Raw genomic sequence first — 21,470 nt, 5'->3', positions numbered from 1 at the left:
CTAAGCGATAACCAGCACCATGTCATAGCCTACAAACCAGAAACCCTGAGTGCAGAGCTGATCTACTTCCTGTCTGTCTGTGGGACAGATGTAAACAATGACCAACTTCTCCTCCATATTTATCTCAGATTGATATTTGTCTGTGATGTCATAATGCTGTCTGAAATCACACACTGGAGCCACATGATGCCGCCGCTGTTTGGTTCTGTGTGAAAACACAAAGGAGGTGTAAAGATGGGACGTCATTGCGGCTCTATGGCGCCATGTCTGTGTGAACTGAGATCAGCTCTGATCAAATATAAACCCAGACTCTGTCTGAGTCGTATGATTCTCTCCTCAGACACGTTTTATCTTCCTGTTTCCCTGTAATATGACATCATTCGTTACCAGCCGGTTGTCACATGACCCACCAGTGGGAGCGTTTATTGGTGCAGTGAAATACTTTAAGGATCTTTTCTGTCCTCTGCAGAGTGTTAAATAAGTTTGATCCTCTCAGGTTTTTTCATTTTAAACAGAATCTTAATTCCCTCGTCACCCCCACAGACCCCCACAGACCCTCACAGACCTCCACAGACCCTCACAGACCTCCACAGACCCTCCACAGACCTCCACAGACCCTCCACAGACCCTCCACAGACTCCTCATTGGCTGCTGAGCCCTGATAAAACAGTTAATACCCAGCGGCTTCTACAAACAGGTTCACATGAAGCTTTGAATGTCTGCCGTCATGTTTTATGGTGTCATCACCCTAAGAAACTCTTCAGTTTAACAAAGTCACTGATGAAAGGATGAGATGTAATGTCCCACTGTTTCTGACCTGAAGCAGAATATGTCATGAGCTAAAAACATGATGTGATTTTTGGAGTCGATTCTTTGATGTGTGTTTAATAACCGTAATGACGCTCTGCAGTTATCGCAGATGTTTGATCTTAATGTGTCTCTGACGACTTTCAACAGAATCAACAGACACAAATTTAATAAAACCATTAAATAAAAATTGAATCTGAAGCTTGGAGCTGTCGAACAGAGAGATCGATGGGAGCAGGAAGTGGGAGGTGTTTTACTGGATGACCAATGGCAGCATGTCTTACGTCTCGTCCACTCGTCCTGCAGTCTGACACTGAGCTCCTCTGTCCAGCGTTCACTCACACATGTTCATGTCCTGCCTGAGGCCTTGGATGTCCTGTTCTGCTGCTTCATACAGAGTCATGTTCTCACCTTCAACACCTCATCCGTAATGAAAGAGTTAAAGTCTCACAGTTTGTTTTTTAACAGTATTTTAATGTCTGAGTTGTTGGGACGAGCTAGCTGTGAAACTGTTAGTGACAATTTCCTGCTGTTGTTCTCTTCAGTGCTCAGTAGAACTGATATGAGGGCTAGCTGTTAGCATGTTGACTTCCTGTCAGTGTAGTGAACAGCTGATGTGTTTGTCCTGCAGGTCAGAGGACGCTGCAGCACCGCGGAGACGTTCTGGACACTCAGGTTGTTGTGAATCCGGCTCATGACTTTGTCTGCTCAGAGGTGAGTGGAGACACTAACAGTGTTAATGATCTATTTTGTATTTAAAGTGTCCAGCTGTTTAAACAGTATTCTATTTGCAGATGACACCAATGTTTCTATTCTGGGAGTAACTTAAAAGACTTTGTTAAAACTGTTGAACAGGAAATTAAACTAGTCGAGAAATGGTTTGATGTAAATAAGTTAAATACAAGCAAAACAAAGTTTATGATCTTTGAAAACTGCAAGATTAATGAGGTTAAAGTAAGAATGGATGATGTGGAAATAGAAAGAGTGAATGAAACAAAAATGTTGGGTGTCATACTGGAGAGTAAATTAAGCTGGAAAATGCATATTAATCATGTAAAATCAAAAATATCACGGTCGATAGCAACACTATATAAGACCAAGGATCTGTTCAACAGGTAGGCTCTGTATATCATGTACTGCTCATTAATTGTTCCAAACATCATGCCTGGAGATTTGGGGAAATGCATACAAGACACTCTATCAGTCTTTATTTTACAGAAAACAGTAGGGCTGTAGTCAAACAAAGAAAATCTTGGTCGACTAAAGTCGCACATAATCTTCAACTAATCGATTAGTTGTGGGGGAAAAAAAAATCTGCACGTTATTTTTACTTCTGCGTTGGTGTGTCTGTGTCACTCTGCAGTTACACCTCCAAAACACTAGTCGGTGGTGGAGGACTGTGTTAAGTGATGTAAAGTTTAGTTGATTCAAAACACATTAAACACACATTAAACACACAGTAAACACACATTAAACATGGCTTAATAGAGACAATTTCAAACACAAGTATGCAAACTGGCTTCACTATAAATCGCAGCAATGACAAACACTTTTCTTTATCTGGACACATTTTCCCCACAAATACAACATGCTAACGTTATTAGCACAAGCCTATGGCATTTTACATTGTATATATTAGCCTAGCTTTTCCTCTTCTCATATAAAACCAGGGACAACAGCAACATGTAACAAAGGTATCGGCACATAATTTGGCTCCATTACAACTCACAACATTCACCGACAAAACAACTGTCTTATATTAAACAGACAGGAGGTCTGCGTCACCGCGACACTGAGCGTGAGGGTGGGCGAGTCCAACTTTCTGTCAACAACAGGGGTGTTTTGAAAACACCCCCATTTTCACAGGTAACTTAGCCTGTCCCCCCCCGCAGGAAATAATGGATTAATCCTGGAAAGCTGTTGATGTAGCACTTTTCTCCTTATGAAAGTAACGCAGCGATTATTCGACCAATGAGAATTTGGTCGGACGAGAGCATAGCGACCAAATAATCGACTAGTCGACCAGGAGACTACAGCCCTAGAAAAGAGCCATATGAATCATCACAAGATCACAGTACAGAGAGCACACTAATGGTTTATTTGTAAAATTAAGAGCACTTAAATTCCAGGATTTAGTAGATTACAAGATTGCGCAGATAATGTATAAAGTTCATAACAACTTATTACAGAGTAAAATTGTAAATATGTTTGAAAAAAAAGATTGTAAGTATGAACTTTAAAAAATAAGAGCTAGGACTAATATTAAATGTATGTCCATCTCTATAAAGGAGGTGAATTCATGGAACAATCTTGAGGATGAATTGAAATGATGTGAGACATTTCAAAGATTTAAAGTCTCCTCAGACACATACAAGCAAAATGTTTGATTTTTGGGAATTAGGTATTTTAAGTTTTGTTTGTTGCTGCGGGAAATTGTCAACTGGGGATGTGTAATCAGTTGGTATTGTTGCCTTTGCATTTCAACTTGAACAGGAAATAGTGTAAATTATGAATCTTCACAAAATATATTTTTTCTGCTAGTTGTAACAAGGTGAGAAGAGTAGGCGTCATAACCTTAGAGAGACACTACGTTGTGCTGCGTTGTACTTTTTGTTGAATGACCGAAATAAACATAAACATAAACATCTGTTAGCCCTTCCCTGTCTGACTTGACTCCTCCTCCTCCTCCTCCGATAATGTATCTCCTGTTTGTGCGCTCAGGTGCGGCGGCTGGTCTGTGACTCTTCGCGACACAAACTTCTGGTTCTGGCTGGTCAGTGTGTGGAAGAGTCCGGAGACATCGTGTTACAGAGAGGCTGCTTCTCTCTGAGCGACTTCATCCACATCTTCACTGACGAGGAGGTCAGAACGCCACTGATACTGATCGATACTGATACTCACTCTGATCAATACTCTGTGTGTGTGTGTGTGTGTGTGTGTTAATGTGTGTGATCCAAAATCTCTGTTGAAGTGATCTTAAACTATCTGTTTGTAAAACTGTAGATGGACCTGAATGTCTTTGCTTGGGATCAATAACCGTATCTGATCTTTATGATTAATAGCAGTGAACTGTTGGTCGGACAGAACAAGTGTGTTAATATTCAGGCTCCTGATGATGATGTTGATGGTGATGATGGTGATGATGATGATGATGATGATGGTGATGATGGTGATGATGATGATGACGTGTTTGATGTCTCTCTATTCTGAAGGTTGGAGAGTTGTTGAGCAATGCAGACCCGGCGGTGAAGTCCAGTCTCACCCTCAGTTGTCCAGACTTTGGTCTCTGGAGACACTCTGCGTTGGACAAACACAACCTGCAGGACTACATCAACATCCAGATCAACCCTCCCATTGTCCTCCCAGAGATGGAGGGTCTGCAGGAGTTCACAGAGTACCTGTCGGAGTCGTTGGAGCCCGAGTCGCCCTTCGAGCTCCTGGAGCCCCCAAGCACCGTGGGATTCCTGAAACTCTCTCGGCCCTGCTGCTACATCTTCCCTGGGGGGAGGGGGGACTCTGCTTTCTTTGCTGTTAATGGTTTTAACGTCCTGGTGAATGGCGGCTCCGATCCCTGCTCCTGCTTCTGGAAACTGGTTCGACACCTGGACAGAATTGACTCGGTGCTCCTGACTCACATCGGCGTGGACAACCTGCCCGGACTGAACAGTCTGCTTCTGAGGAAAGTGGCAGAGCAGGAGGAGGAGTCTGCTGGAGCTCAGACTGAAGAGGACTGGATGAAGAACCTCATCTCGCCTGAGATCGGGGTGGTCTTCCTCAATGTTCCCGACAGACTGAAGTCCTTGCGAGGAGATCCCAGTGAGCTGCGAAGCTGCGACCAGGTGGCTCTCACCCTGCAGCATTTACAGAGACTTTCAATTAAACCTGAACCTCTCAGCCGCTCTAACGGACCCAGTATAGAACCAGTTATCTTGTTTCAGAAGATGGGAGTGGGTCGTCTGGAGCTGTACCCGCTGAATCCAGTCAGCGGCAGCAAACACCTCGAAGCTTTAATGCAGACTTGGCCAAACAACGGATCAAACGTAAAAGGCTCAGATCTTCCACTGCCATGCCTTGTGTCCATTTGTGCTTTGCTGGTCTGGCATCCCTCCAGTCCTCTGGAGAAGATCATCCGGGTCCTTTTCCCAGGGTGCACGCCGCAGACCAAAATTCTGGATGGACTTGAAAAACTCAAACATCTGGATTTCCTCAAACATCCGGTTGTGTGTTTCAAGGACCTCGAAACATCCAAAACAGAGAAACAACCAAAACGAGCAGAGAGTCGGGAAAGCCTTAAGTCACAGTCCAAGGACTCCAGACCCATTAGTGCCTTACAGAAAGACAAGCTTGGACGAGTAGACGTCAAGAGACAGGAGGTGAAAACAAAGCCAAAGGCAGCAAGTGACGCCGCTCCGAAAGATAAGAAGGAATGGGATGAAAAGTCCAAACTGAAGGACGCAGACGCTAAATCAAAACCTGCTGAGAAACTTGTCCCAAAGAAAGACACGTCAAAAGAAGAGAAAAAGGAAGTGAAAAAGAAGGACGAGAAGGTCGCTGCTGCTGTTGTAAAGAAAGAAGAGAGTGGAGAGAAGAAGAAAGAAGCGGTAAAGAAGGAAACTCTAAGTGCAAAACCAAAGAAAGACATCAAACCTGAACCAAAAAAAGACAGCAAGAAGGACGTCAAAGCAGAGGAGAAGAAAACTGCAAAACCAGCTGTTAAAGAAGTGAAGAAAGCAACAAGTGCAGCTTCAACAGGAAGTACAGACGTAAAGAAAGGTCTGGGCAAGAGTGGGTCTCTGAAGAAAGATGGGACTCTCCCAAAGAAAGACACTTTGAATAAAGGGACAAAAGGTAAACCAGGTCCAAAGGAGCAGGAAAACCAGAAGGAGGCAGATCGGTCCAAGGTGTCCACACCTGAGGACATGACGGCTGAATTTGAAAGACTTCGACTGGAAGACAACAACAGGAACAGAAATCAGAACTCTGTGATCACTGCAGTCACGAGTCCTGATGGAGAACAGGCCAACGGAAACCAGACCTGCACAGTGGAGAGTCCAGAGAAGTTTCGCTGTGTGGAGACGGACCACGTCTCTAACTGTGCAGGTCGCAAGCCTTTCCATCCATCCTCTGAGGAGGACATTCAGGTTTTAGGTGAGGACAGAAGCCTTGGGGTGCGAGGGTCCAGTCTGGGCTTTGAGGATTATAACCAGGGAGGTTGTAGGACGTCCGACCTGAGCTCCCCGAGGGACGCTGTGGAGAACTCCTCCTCCTCCTCCTCTCAGGACAAACAATCCAGTCTGTTGACGCTCAGTCCTTTCAAAGACATCATGCCAGACTCCTCCCCCACCATCACCTCCCTGCCGGCTGAGGTTGGCTCTCCTCACTCCACAGAAGTCGATGAATCTCTATCGGTTTCTTTAGAGCAAACACTTCCACCGGCTGCTGTGTCGCCCAGAGGACCTGCCGCAGACAGAGTCTACTCTAACGGACACGTTAGCGACTCGGACTCCCTACCTCTGAGGTCCAACCATAATAGCTGCTCAGAAGAGCACGTCCACGGGATATCAGAGCTTATCTCAGATGTTCCACATGATGTTGATCTCTGCTTGGTGTCGCCCTGTGAGTTCCAGCACCCCAAGACTCCAGAGAACCATCAGCAGCATGTTAGCCCTGGCTTCGCCGCTGCTGACTCACTAGACATCTCCGACAACAACAACCACTCACAGGATCAAAGCAGCAGCGGCTGTCCTTCAGCCTACAGCCAAGAAACTCCACCCACATCAGTCAGCGACTCCCTCCTGACGGCCACGGACTCTGACGTCCCGCCCTGTACAGAGGACTGTCCCTCCATCACAGCAGACATGGAGTCTGATGATGATTCCAGTGGCCTTTTCCCACCCACTCATCCACAAGATCACCCGAGTCCCCACTACTCCCACAGAGGAGGACACGACCCGCCGCCAGCCCCGGTCAAAGATCTGCCCCCGTTACCACCCCAGCCTGGAGCCTGCATGGCCGACACGGAGGGCAGCCGTAGTCTGAAGAGTTCAGCCACCAAGACCAAGAAACCAACCGGTACGACGATGAAGGCGACCTCTGGAAGTACCACAGCCCAGAACGGAAAGTCAAAGGTCGGTACCTCCACAGGCTCCCTGAAGATGACCTCCAGCATCGACATGAAGCCGTCATCCCGAAATTCACTGGGAGGCTCCAGAGTCGCACCTGCAAAACCTTCGTCCTCAGGTAGGCAGGCACCGTCCTGAAAACATGACACAGAGTACTCTACAAATATTTTACAACACTCTCTCAGAAACTCAGAAACACTTTCGAACTTACAGACGTCCGAACTGCAGGGCTTATACTGCTCCTATTGTAAAGACTGTTCGGATCTTTTTTACATTTCAGCCCTCCGACAAGGCTCGACAGGCAGCACACAAAGTTATAACTCGTGTTTTCCTTTTTGTCTTCTTTATTTTGATAACAAAATGACCACAGGTCATAAACCTGAAACAACAAAAACAGATGCAAAAAGTTACATGTGAAACTGAGATTGCTGAACAGATGTTTCCACTTTTTTCCATTAATAAAACATGTTTGTAAGCTGGTTAATTATTACCCCATCAGCTACTATTGCCATACACATAAGAAGAATCTACCTGCACACCATTTACATAAGTAATAATTTCAAATACATCACAGAAGACCCAAATCAACCACATTTACTACATCTCCCAGAAAGCCTAGCACACCGGGAGCACGCGCAAAGCAGTCCCCAGACGGCAGCACGGACGTGTTGAGACACGGCCTGTGTATACCAACTGGATGCGCTGCCGATAAGTTACAAGAGCCACGAAACACAATACAATGCTCTGCAACAGACCACAGAGTCAAAGTTGCCGTTCACCACACCACCGTACGCATTTGCCCACCGAGCGCTCAACCACCGGCATGTCCCGGCCAACCCCGACCGCCGAGAATGCTCCCGGGAGTTAGCCGAGTGCCGGCCGAGAGCGCTGCGCTACACTCACGCCGGAGGCCGAACGCCTATCACGCTCGTAAACAACACATTATGAGCCACCTACGGCACGTCGGGATAGCGTGGTGAACGTCAACACGACCATCTATTCATGAGTTAACCATCATTAGCAGTTGTTATGCTACTTACTGACGGGCTGTATGCTCCTGCCGAAGGTTCGCCGACAATGAGCCGTCAAAGTGAAACAAGAATATTATGTACGCCCTCACGATTAACCCCTTAAAGGATCTCAGGCATACAACGTAACTAAATGAATGTTTTAACTAAACAATAGAAAGGGTAGATATCTCTGTTAAAAGAAGACAGTGGCTGCAGCAGCTCAATAAATCATACACATTTCTTATTAGTACACATAACCTGACCAAAAAGTCTTGACACCTCCCACTTGGCCGACTGATCAAAGATCCAAGGAGGCCACAATTAACACAACAGTCACTTGAGTCTTTCAGTGGGAATCTCGAACTTAAAGTCTTGTCTTTACAGGTATCCAAACATGGAAACTAAAGCGGTTTGCGAATGAAAGTGTCCTTCTAGAAGTCCAAACGCTTTCATGATTTAGACCAACATGAGAACAAAAGCTAACTAAGGAGGTAGGCTCCACCACCTTTCCTCCTACTGAGTGTAGGTTTGCCCTCTAATCACTCAGTTGCCTCCCAGGGTTACCTGCTAACTAAAGCAAACAGAGTCTCTTAGGTACCCTTGGCAAGGACTTGTTTTACTTTTGTTGGTCCTCAACTGGAATCAAGACCACCAACCTCCGCACATCCCTGCGTAGGACGATGGTCGTGGGCAAGTCAGAGTTTTTCCTCCGGGCCCTGGACACAAGATGGGCAGGAAGACCCAAGCAGGTTGTCATGTCCGCGTCCCTGACCACCCCCTTCTGGTCAGGATACGTAGCGGCGACCCGGCCGAGCCGGAACTGTCCTCTCAGAGCATTTTGGTCTGCTATCCAGACCACATCTCCAATTTTGACGCTCCTCTCTGTTCGGTGCCACTTGTGCCGGATGAACAAGTTTGGGCCTGCCAGCTCACTCCACTTCGACCAGAACCTGTCCACTCCAGCCTGGACAGCCCTCAGCCTGCGCCAAGGGTGGGTTTCCACTTCGATTCCATGCATGTCTCCTCCCTGTCCGGTACGCCCTAGGATAAGGGAGTTAGGAGTCAAGTACTCCACTGCGTCCTCCTGCTCCTGTGCCTTGGCATCGATGGGCCGCTCATTGGTCAAGTTAGCTGCAGAGTACAGAAGGATTTGGAACTCCCCCCAGGTGTAGCAGCCGGTTGTTCCACCGAGGCTGTGAAGAGCTCTTTTAATGAGCTTAACCGCTGCCTCGGCTGCTCCGTTCCTGTGGGACGCGTCCGCAGGATGGAATTCCCACTGCCACTCAGTGCCATTCCTGGCAGCCACGTTCTCAACAGATGCCCTCTGTAAACAGGCCAGGTGTCTGTGTAACTCTCCCAGTGCAGGTCTAGCGCCCACGAAATTTGAGCCTCTGTCCGACCATAGCTTCTTCGGATGCCCCCTCAAAGCAGTGAATCGAGTGTAGGCCTGAAGAAAGCTTTCAGAAGACTGGTCATCGACGAGGTCGACATGGACGGCTCTAGAAGCCATGCAGCAATACACTACTCCCCAGACCTTTTTCTTAGTTCTTTTCTTAACAGCGTCCCTCACCTCGAAGGGGCCGAAGAGGTCCAGTGTGGTATACTCGAATGGATTTGCTCTTCTGGTACGTTCCTGAGGGAGGTCGCTCATCACTTGCTGGCACAGTCTGGCTCTATTCTTCCTACAAGTGATGCATTCGTTGACCACTTTCTTGACTGTCCTTCGACCTTGCACTACCCAGGCCTTTTTCCTTGTGCGCAGCAGTGTGGCAGCAACGCCTTCATGATTCGCTTCATGAGCTTCTCTTGCTAGCAAAGTCCCCAGCCACGACTGGAAAGGGATTAACGGTACAGCCGTTCCATCTTCATTCCAAGATTGGACTCTACCGCCACACAGCAAGAGTCCTGTGTTGTCATCCCTGGTCACAACCAGGCGGTTCAGGGTCGTGTTGTGAAATTCTGCACCGTCCTGGGCTGCAAGGGCCAGGTCTTGGAAGGCCGTTATCCTTTCTTCCACGGACAGCTTAGAGCCCTTTGCCTCCCACTTTGCTGGACTCGAGGCTTGCTGTTTTCTATTTAGCCAGGATTCCGCAGCTCGTCGAGTCCAGGCGACGGTCCCACACAGTTTTAACAAGGTACTGAATCGCCTGGGCTCCACAAGGTGCACGAGATCTACACCCCAGGGTTTCCTTCTTGGCCTCTCCGCAGCTGGATTTGGATCCCGGCCTTTTAGCAGTTGCTGCAGCGCGGAACAACCATCTTCATCCGTGGAGTCTCCCGAGTCCAGGTCGACGTCGGTTCTGCTGGGGCCAGATGTCTTTTGCGACTGAGCCCTGGTGACCACAGCTGAGAAAGCTTTTCTCCTAAGCCTTTTTACATCATCAGCAATGGTGGTCACTATCTCACTGGCCATCTTCACTGGCCACTCAGCTTCCGGCCATCTTAGGAACTCAGGGCCTCTTTGCCACTCCGACTCTTCATCAAGCTCCTCAGGAGATGCTCCCCTTGTAATAATATCTGCTATGTTGAGGTTGCCCTCAACCCATCTCCAGTCTTCTATTGGTCCAGCCTTCTGGATTTCTCCGATGCGGTTCGCAAAGAAGGTCTGATAGCCATAGCTATCCTTTTGGATCGCTCCCAGGATTGTTTGGCTATCTATGAAGTGGATCCAGTGCACGACCTCGATGCGGCAGTGCTTCTCAAAGTACCTTTTCAGACGGGTTGCGAAGACAGCACCGCATAACTCTGCCTTAATCACGTCCCCTTTTTGGTCAAGGGGAGTAAGTTTGGCCTTTGACTCAACCAATCTTACGACGACCCCATTCTGCGTCTTCCGCCGGAGGTAGAGCACAGCACCATAGGAAGCCTCACTCCCATCTGAAAACGTGACTCCCACTGGGTGGCCTATGACTCCTGGTGGCGTGAGGCTTCTCTCGAACCTGATCTGGCCAAGTCTCACATACTCCTCGAAGAGTCTTATGGACGCCTCCCAGAGTTTTGGCGACAGAGGGTCATCCCAAGTATCCTTTATTGGGTTGTCTTTCCCCGCTTCTTGGTAGGATTCTCTCACGAGCATCACCCCTTTCTGCTTAGCAGGTGTGGCTAGACCAATGGGGTCGTAGAATGCAGCAATCTGACTTAACAGCACTCGACGCGTCAAGGGATTTGGAGTGTTACTTCTGACTTCATCTTCGCACAAGTCAAGTCCCGTTCTCATTTTGCCTCGCTTTTTCGAGAAGTTGATGGACGTCATCACGCGAAGTTTGTCGGTCTCTGGTTCATATCCGACTCCCAGTGCTTTACTCTCTTCGTCCTGCATTTGGTTGGGTAACACCAGAGTTTTAGGTGCAGACATGACTCCTCTGCTGTCACTAGAGTTGGCTGTAACTCCTGACCTCCCACTTTGGCCAGACAAGACCCATGGTTTAAGGGAGAAGCCCCCAGCCTTTAAGATCTTTTCCACTCCTTTGGTGATCTTTTCCAGCGTCTTCAGGTTTATCATGGGACGTCAAGATGTCGTCCACATAGCTGTCTTCTACCAGAACCCGGCGCTCTTCAACCATGGCAGCGAACTGGGGCAGGTTTGCCGTTTCTCTCATGGAGACCTGAGCGATGCAGCCAGCAGGCTTATCGCCGATGTTGACCCTGACAACGACGAAGACTTCGATCTTATCCTCTGGGCTGTCTCTCCAGAGGAAGCGGTGAAGCTGGACTTCTTTGTCCTTCAGCCAAACGGAGTTGTACATTTTTCTTACATCACCTAAGGCAGCGTACAACCCACTTCTGAACCTTAAAAGGACTCCTCTAATCGCATTGAGGACGTCTGGACCCTTGTGAAGGAGGTCGTTCAAACTTACCCCCAGGAACTCTTGGCTACTATTCCAAACGATTCTCACAGGGGTAGTGGTTGAGTGAGGATTTGGCGCGACTAGATGACTGATGTACCACTTCGGTCCCTTCCAACTGTCGGTCTCCTCTTTAGTGAGTTTAGCGGCAGCTCCCCTTGAGACCATCTCGTGGATTTGTTCTCTATACGCAGCCTTCCACTCCGGCTCCCTCTCGAGACGTTTTTCCGTGTTTAGAAAGGTTGCCTCCACTGCACGTCGGTTGTCAGGCAGCGTCGCAGGGTCACCTTTCCATGGGTAAGCTGCGTCCCAGTGAGGGGTCTCGCAGTGTTTGTCTGCTTGCACGTAGGTGAGGCATTCTTTGATTTTCTCTAGGTCCCTTTCTTCCCCTAGGGTCATTTCTTTGCCTCCAGGGGGACACCTACCGCATTTGCAGCCACCACATTGAGGGTCACAGGCTGCACCGACGCTGTCCCACTTGAACCACTCTAAGACTTCCTTGTTGGTAGTCGCAGTTCTCCGGGTGATTGTTTCTCCATTCTTCACCTGGGCTTCGCTAAATCTTGCCGGGCCCACAAGGATCTCTCTGTACGCCCTTGAAGCTGCTCTCATTGACCTTGCAAAGTGAGTTTCGGACCTGTGCACTGCAAGGTCTACCACCTCAAAGAGGTCAGGATGGGTTCCGCCCACGGTCTTACCCAGGGGACCATCCCAGAGGATGAGGTCTCCCTCCACTTTGATTGGCTGTGGGACCAGGCGACCTTCCCTGTGACTAATTAGCAGGTCAATCTTCTCGGGGCGGACCAAATCCTTGGCTGCAACATCAGGGAAAAACTTCTGTAGTTGCTGTGATGTGACTGCCTGGTTCACCTTTGCTATGTTTTCCAAACTGTAACAGAGAAGTTTGTGCTCTGTTACTGTACCCTTGGGGGTCTTTACTCTCAGCCTCAGGGTATACCTTCTGGTAGCAACCGTCTTCTCCATTCCTCCAACTCCTTGGACTATCATTATGACGTTCTCACCATTCAGCTTGAGACGCTCGGCTGTGTCATTTGTGATGTAATTAGTATCGGACGCAAGGTCAATCAAAGCGCCGACTAGCTGGCCCGAGTTTGTTGTAACTTCCAGTAGCATCATTACGACTGGGTACTCTTGCAGCTCGTTACTGGTGCTGGTGCATACTGTTGTTGAAACTTTATTTGAGAAAGCTTCCTTGAACTCTGCTTTCAGCTCTGGAGAGAGCTTGGCAAGGAGCTCTTCCTGTTTGTCGGTCAGCCCAAGTCCTCTTTTCTCCACCTTTGGATCTCTCTGCTCTCCGCTTGTCTTATCCTTCTTCTTGATCTGTGGCTTCGGACAGAGCAAGTAGTTGTGGTCTGAGGACCCTCCTTTCCGGCAGTCGTCCTTCAAGCAGAGATATTTTTGGGTGCAACTGCCATCTTCGCCATGATGGCGCAAGCACTTGAAACATGCTCCTGCTTTCTTCAGTTGAGCCTTCTTACTCGACAGGTTGAGCTTCTTGAAGACTTTGCAGGCAAACAGTCTGCCAGCGTGGACATCATCTCCACACGCGGTGCATGAATCCGATTGAGAGATTTTTTGAGCATTCCCTGATGTGGCTTTGGTGAATGCCTTCTTTTCCTTCACCCTCTCAGGCTTGTCCGCTGGACTGGGCTGCAGCTGATCTAACTCCTCGAGAATGGCCTCCTGCTTTTTGAGGTATTGCAGTAGACAATCAAAGTGGTTGCGCGATGAAAAGCCGCTTGCGGGGTCGTTCTTATGCGTTAGCCATTTTTCTTTTAGGGAGTCAGGAAGCTTACTCTCAATTGACTGTGCCACTACCCGATTTTTCACAGCATCTTCCTCCCCTAGGACTTGGAGATCATGAAGCGCTCTCTCCACAGCCTGAATCAGTTCAATTGTCTTTCTAGGGTTGTTTCCCTTTACAGGGGGAAGTCCTTGCACTTCTTTTGAGATTAGCAGCACTATCTTTGGCTTGTTTCCGTACTTATTGTCCAGGAGCCTGAACATGTCATCCGCGGTCCCGCAGCTGGACAACACGAAGTCCCTCTTGACTTTGTCGCCTAGGCTGCCCAGAAGGTGGAATTTCCTCACATTCTCCAATCCGTGTGGGTTTCCCAGTCGCTGCAGGTCTTCCCATTCAGCTTTCCAACGGTAGTAATCCCTCATGTCACCGGAGAACGTGGGCAGGCATGCCCGCTCAAGACTGATCAGGGGCTTGACATTGTAAGTCCCAGGGTTCATGCCGGAACCACTTTGCAGTGTGCTGAAAGTCCCACGTGGGGTGCTTGCAGCATTCGGAAGTACACCATAGCTGAGATTGGGGGGTACGCTAGGCAAGCTAGGCTGGACGCTGCCCAACAGGGGTTGCGTGTTTACAGGGTCGAACGGGTCAGAGTCGGGTTGAGCACCATCAGACGCTGCTTCTCCACCGGTCTTGTTCTGCACTCCGTCTTGGTTTTGCTCTACCTCTTCGTCTATTCAATTCAATTTTCAATTCAGTTCAATTCAATTTTATTTATAAAGCCCAATATCACAAATCACAATTTGCCTCACAGGGCTTTACAGCATACGACATCCCTCTGTCCTTAAGACCCTCACAGCGGATAAGGAAAAACTCCCCAAAAAAAAACCCTTTAATGGGGAAAAAAAAAACGGTAGAAACCTCAGGAAGAGCAACTGAGGAGGGATCCCTCTTCCAGGACGGACAGACGTGCAATAGATGTCGTACAGAACAGATCAGCATAATCAGCATCTGGCTCCTCCTTTTCGACTCCGGACAGGTCCCAGCCTTGAATACTGCCTTGCCACACCCACTCATCCCACAGTTTCTCACGTCGTTTCTTCAGCTTCCTTATACGGTCTCTCGACTCCGTTATCCTGGGTCTAGGAATCAAGTTCATCCACTCATTCAACTCTCTGTCGAGCTCGAAGACCTCCCGTTCCAGGCTCCTATTCATCAGGTCGCGCTGCCTCCTGGTCATTTGCCGGTAGTCGGTTGCCTCAGCCTGGTCCATAGCTGATTCAGCTTCATCAGCGAGGGTGGTAATTGCCTCCTCAGCGAATCTGGTCCAGAAGCTTGTTAGGACGATCTGTTGAGTTTCATCAAACTTACGGTCGCACACCGCTGTTTTTTCGTCAATGTGCTCCGCCTTTTCTTCGGTCTGGCCACCGTCTGCTTCTCTCAGGGCTGTGGCATACTCAAACCCAGCATCTCTGACTCTGGAGTGCTCCGTTTTAAAGGTCCTCCACTCATCTCTCATTTCACCTTCTCCCAGTGTGCTAGCCCTGGAGGTGAGATGGTTGGCTCTTTTGGTGAATGCGGTCTGGGCTGCTGAACGCTTCTGCTTAAGCCTCTCCAGCTCCTCCTTTGTTGTTGCCATCTTGCTAATTTTTCTTGCGTTAACCAACAGTATAAGCTGTGTATGCCACCTGGGCTCAAATAGTCGATTGCCTCTACTGGGCTTTTAGACACTGTCCCTTTTTCTTGGCTTTAGCTACTTTATTCCTCGGCTAGCAGGTTAGCAGATGAGCAGACAGCATTTATGGATGGGCTGTTAGCTCACAGTCAGATTGGTTAAATAGTCTTCGAGCTTTGTCCTTGCTTCAAGGTTATCCGGCCTGGTTTTCTCCAGAGCCGGGGCCGCAGTTTATGACTGTTCGGATCTTTTTTACATTTCAGCCCTCCGACAAGGCTCGACAGGCAGCACACAAAGTTATAACTCATGTTTTCCTTTTTGTCTTCTTTATTTTGATAACAAAATGACCACAGGTCATAAACCTGAAACAACAAAAACAGATGCAAAAAGTTACATGTGAAACTGAGATTGCTGAACAGATGTTTCCACTTTTTTCCATTAATAAAACATGTTTGTAAGCTGGTTAATTATTACCCCATCAGCTACTATTGCCATACATATAACAAGAATCTACCTGCACACCATTTACATAAGTAATAATTTCAAATACATCACAGAAGACCCAAATCAACCACATTTACTACATCTCCCAGAAAGCCTAGCACACCGGGAGCACGCGCAAAGCAGTCCCCAGACGGCAGCACGGACGTGTTGAGACACGGCCTGTGTATACCAACTGGACGCGCTGCCGATAAGTTACAAGAGGCATGAAACACAATACAATGCTCTGCAACAGACCACAGAGTCAAAGTTGCCGTTCACCACACCACCGTACGCATTTGCCCACCGAGCGCTCAACCACCGGCATGTCCCGGCCAACCCCGACCGCCGAGAATGCTCCCGGGAGTTAGCCGAGTGCCGGCCGAGAGCGCTGCGCTACACTCACGCCGGAGGCCGAACGCCTATCACGCTCGTAAACAACACATTATGAGCCACCTACGGCACGTCGGGATAGCGTGGTGAACGTCAACACGACCATCTATTCATGAGTTAACCATCATTAGCAGTTGTTATGCTACTTACTGACGGGCTGTATGCTCCTGCCGAAGGTTCGCCGACAATGAGCCGTCAACGTGAAACAAGAATATTATGTACGCCCTCACGATTAACCCCTTAAAGGGTCTCAGGCATACAACGTAACTAAATGAATGTTTTAACTAAACAATAGAAAGGGTAGATATCTCTGTTAAAAGAAGACAGTGGCTGCAGCAGCTCAATAAATCATACACATTTCTTATTAGTACACATAACCTGACCAAAAAGTCTTGACAAAGAGCTTTGTATGAAAGATGACATATAAATAAAGTTTATTATTGTTATTATTATATTACCAGGTCCTTTATCTCTGCTTCAAACCTTTGATTGTTCTCGTCATGTGATGGTGGAACGCAGCAGCAAAACTGTTGTGTTAATGACGTGTTTCTCGTTCGGCTGACTTCTTGTCAGCTTCTAAAGCTGCAGGTTCTGAGGGTTCTGCAGTCTATGTGGACCTGGCCTACCTGCCGTCCGGCTGCGCCTCCTCCACCGTGGACCTGGAGTTGTTCAGACGTCTTCGCTCCTCGTATTACATCATCAGTGGAGACAACCCTGTGAAGGAGGTGGCAATGAGGAGCATCCTGGACGCCCTGCTGGAGGGGAAGAGCAACTGGCCGGAGGTTCAGGTCCGTTAATGCCCACTGATGTTTGTTTGCTTCACCTTCTTATGATCTGTTCTCTGATTGGCCTGTTTATGACCTGTCCTCAGGTGACTCTGATCCCAACCTTTGATTCGCTGGCGATGCATGAGTGGTACCAGGAGACCCATGACAGGCAGAGGGACCTGTCAGTCACCGTGCTGGGCAGCAACAGCACCGTGGCCATGCAGGAGGAGACCTTTCCCGCCTGCAAGGTCGAGTTCTGAGACCAGAGTCACGCCCGCTGAAAGCCCCGCCCACCTCACCTCTGACGTCTGCACAGGTGGAGACAGAGGAGACTTTAATCGTTGCCATGGTTACATTCTGACCAGACCAATGAGAGGATGTGTTTGATCAGGTTTCCTTAAATATCTGAAAGCCCCGCCCCCTTCAGTGAAGTCATTTTAGTAAGCATGCTCAGTTACTACTCACACAGCTCTTAGTCTGAAGGTTCACGAGACAGGAAGTCAAGATACTGGTCTCTCAAGTAAGAAACGGTTTCCTTTACATTCCCTGCACTTGCAACACCTGTCACTTCCTGGCACCTCAGCTCACTTCCTGTCACCTCAGCTCACTTCCTGTCACTTCCTCTCTGCTGGATCAGGACCGTCGGCTCACCTGCTAACAAACATTAGCACATTAGCAGGAGGCTGAATTTTAACACCGATGTTGTTTTAATCAATTTGCTTTTTAAGGATTTAATGACATCATTGTTTCTTTAAACTGGGCGCATATATATATATGTATATATATATATACATATATATATATATATATATATATATATATATATATATATATATATATATATATATATAAACTAATAAAACAGCAAGATAATCATTAGATCCGAGGTAATGTCAGCTCATGTCCAGTGATTTTAATTCATGTTAGCTCATATCAGCTTGTGTTAGGTAATGTTAACTGATGCTAGCTAATGTTAGCTTCTGTTAAGTAATATTAGGTAATGTAAGCTCATGTTAGCTAATGGTAGCTTGTTAGTTAATGTTAACTCACGTTAGCTAATGTTAGCTAGTGTTAGGTAATGATAGGTAATGTTAGCTCATGTAAGCCAGGTAATTTTAACTTATGTTAGCTCATGTTAGCTAATGATAGGTAATGTTAGCTCATGTTAGCTCATGTTAGCTAGTGTTAGGTAATGATAGGTAATGATAGCTCGTGTAAGCCAGGTAATTTTAACTCGTTAGCTCATGTTAGCTAATGATAGGTAATGTTAGCTCATGTAAGCCAGGTAATTTTAACTCATGTTAGCTCATGTTAGCTAGTGTTAGGTAATGATAGGTAATGATAGCTCATGTTAGCCAGGTAATTTTAACTCATGTTAGCTAATGTTAGCTAGTGTTAGGTAATGATAGGTAATGTTAGCACATGTTAGCCAGGTAATTTGAACTCATGTTAGATAATGTTAGCTTGTGTTAACATGAAAGATTATTTTATCTCATGTTAAGGAATTTTAACTCATGTTTGTTAATGTTAGCTCAAGTTAGCTAATGTTAGCTTGTTAATTAGTTAATGTTAACTCATGTTAGCTAATATTAGCTTGTGTAAGGTAGCCAATGTTAGGAAATGTTAGCTGGTGTTAGGTAATGTTCCCTAACCTTAGCTAATGTTAGATTGTGTTAGCTGGTGTTAGCTCAGGTTAGCTAATTTTATCTGGTGTTAGCTCCTGTTAGCATTAGCTGTGCTGGTTGTCTTTGTTCAGTTCAATGTGTCCCATTTCTTTAGTTTTAAAGTCAAACAGACACTTGCTGTGTTTGTCACATGACAAAGATGACAGAGATGATGATGTCATTAAAATGAGACGAGTTTTTATTTAATTAATTCGTCCTCTTTACCTGCTAATTTAATCCTGTAACTTCAAGATAATTATCGTAACTTTGAAATCTTTATCTCACAATGACACAATCTTTATTACGTCAAAAGTACGAGATTTTTATTCTGTATTTACAAAGTCTTTATTTTATTATCATGACATCTTTGTCCCAAACATACATAATCTGTATTATGTCAGAAGTACGAGGTCTTTATTCTGTAGCTATGAAGTGTTGGGACGTGTTTGTCTCGTAAGTAACTCTTACTGTCATAGTTCCACAGTCTTTATTTCATAAAGAAAAGATCTCTAAATCTGAAATATTTGAACTTGTGTGTTTCAGGTATGTTTGAGATTTTTATCTCACGTTTCTGAATCGTTGTCTCGTAGTTATTCTGAATGTTCCAGGTGATGAGGTGAACTTTATCTCCACAGTTTTGGGACCTTAATCTCGTTACTGTGAAATAATTTGATGATGAGCGTGTTCGGTGTTGAATGTTCTGATCCAACAGAGTTTGTGACGTTCACAGCTGAAGGTGTTTGGGTGATTTTTGGGACCACACTTTGCCTCCACACTGACCTCTGATCAGTTTGATGAAGTGAAGGTTGACACGCGGCTGCAGGTAGAAACATCTTAATACTACATTACCCATGAGCCTCGGCTGCTGTGTGCTCCACAGCTGCTGAGCTGGTCCAAAATGTCTGAATCGATCCAAACAGTGAATCAGCTCTCTGATTGGATGCCTCCTGCAGCAGTGGATTTTGGGACCTGTAGTATTTCAGATGATTTAAAGCAGCAACTCGAATCTGTGAGGAGAAATCAGTTTATCAATATCACAAAGTTTTTTAACGTTTTTAATGTTTTTTGTTTTATAATTTAGAAACAACTGAAACCACGAAGACACAACTCGACCGTCCTTTAAAAAAACACAAAACAATTCAATCTTTAATTTATTTATTTATTTTATTTTTCTCCTTTTTTAAATTTCTGGTCCGAGTCTGATCTTTGGTACGAGCTCCAGCCTGATCAATAAGTTTATTGATCCGTGAACCTGTGAAGGGCTAAACACACGAATGTGATCGTTGTTAAAGTTCATGGAGTTTAATTAGAGGTTTCAACTGAGAGTCAAAGGACCAGACAGCTGATTTTATTACCAATATATCTGCTTATTGATCTGTTCTTTCAAAATGAAATAATATTTCAAGCTTAAGGTCCAAATATTTCCACAGAAAAGTTGTAATGTTATTTAAATCAGGTCAGAATTTTTGGAGAATCTTTTTAAGCAAGAAACAGTTTGAATATCGAGACTTTTAACTTGAAGTTTAATTCACAGACCACTTCCTGTTTTCGTGATTTTATTTATTCTGATATTTTGAAATGAAAACTTCATTCTCTGAATATTTTAACTTTTTGGAAAATTAATTTTCCTCAGAATTTTTTACACATGGAGCATTTACATTTCTCTGAATCAAGACTTTGTTTTTATAATATTACAACTTTATTATTGATCTTTAATCAGACTCAAACAAGCCAGAAATGTGTTCAACATGTCTTTTATTTTGAAAAGGTTTCACCCCCCCAACACGCGCACACACACACACACGCACACACACACACACACACACACACACACACACACACACTGGTCATTTGTGTACTGAAACACTAATTTTGATGGTTCTTTCAAAATAAAAGTAGTCCTTTAACAGAGCGTGTTCTGTGTGTTTTATTGTGAAAATCTGCCGGTTTCTGATTCAGGAAGTAAGAATTTAAGATCAATAAACTAACTGATAATTTGGTGAAAGTCAGCAGTGACTGATCACAATAATCATCTCTGAAACTGATTTTATCTGTAAATGATCCAAAGTTCAGTTTGATATTGATTCACTTGATCAATACAGCTCATCGTTGTGACTTTAACCTGTTGACATTATTGATGACTGATGTTTGTTTAGATTCTTAAGGTGTGATGTCGCCCTCTGCTGGACTCGCAGCAGCAACACAACCATCACTGATAGAACCTGATCGATCACTGATCGATACCGTGGAGTACTCTGACCTGTCGGTGCTGCAGTATTGGTACTGTGGAGTACTCTGACCTGTAGGTGCTGCAGTATTGGTACTGTGCTCTGACCTGTAGGTGCTGCAGTATTGGTACTGTGGAGTACTCTGACCTGTAGGTGCTGCAGTATTGGTACTGTGGAGTACTCTGACCTGTAGGTGCTGCAGTATTGGTACTGTGGAGTACTCTGACCTGTCAGTGCTGCAGTATTGGTACTGTGGAGTAATCTGACCTGTAGATGCAGCAGTATTAGTACTGTGGAGTACTCTGACCTGTCAGTGCTGCAGTATTGATACTGTGGAGTACTCTGACCTGTAGGTGCAGCAGTATTGGTACTGTGGAGTACTCTGACCTGTAGGTGCTGCAGTGTGGGTACTGTGGAGTACTCTGACCTGTCGGTGCTGCAGTATTGATACTGTGGAGTACTCTGACCTGTAGGTGCTGCAGTGTGGGTACTGTGGAGTACTCTGACCTGTAGGTGCTGCAGTGTGGGTACTGTGGAGTACTCTGACCTGTCGGTGCTGCAGTATTGATACTGTGGAGTACTCTGACCTGTAGGTGCAGCAGTATTGGTACTGTGGAGTACTCTGACCTGTAGGTGCTGCAGTGTGGGTACTGTGGAGTACTCTGACCTGTAGGTACTGCAGTGTTGGTACTGTGGAGTACTCTGACCTGTCAGTGC

The 21,470-nt window shown here is 46.3% G+C and overlaps 1 protein-coding gene across 1 annotated transcript in view; it reads left to right on the top strand.

Moving 5' to 3' along the window:
- Positions 1-20,432, top strand: part of map1sa (microtubule-associated protein 1Sa) — a 26,235-nt gene extending 5,803 nt beyond the window's left edge. The window contains exons 3-7 of the mRNA XM_033622338.2: positions 1,439-1,521; positions 3,529-3,669; positions 4,020-7,047; positions 16,668-16,882; positions 16,966-20,432. Of these exons, the coding sequence (XP_033478229.1) occupies positions 1,439-1,521; positions 3,529-3,669; positions 4,020-7,047; positions 16,668-16,882; positions 16,966-17,121 (3,623 nt within the window). The 3' untranslated portion in view covers positions 17,122-20,432. The remainder of the gene's footprint in view (positions 1-1,438; positions 1,522-3,528; positions 3,670-4,019; positions 7,048-16,667; positions 16,883-16,965) is intronic.
- The last annotated feature ends 1,038 nt before the right edge of the window (positions 20,433-21,470 follow it).

The sequence above is a fragment of the Epinephelus lanceolatus genome, chromosome 6 (assembly GCF_041903045.1).
Source record: "Epinephelus lanceolatus isolate andai-2023 chromosome 6, ASM4190304v1, whole genome shotgun sequence".
Taxonomy (NCBI): Eukaryota; Metazoa; Chordata; class Actinopteri; order Perciformes; family Serranidae; genus Epinephelus; species Epinephelus lanceolatus.
The sequence above is the reverse complement of the archived record's forward strand: the minus strand, read 5'-3'. Positions and strand labels throughout refer to the sequence as shown.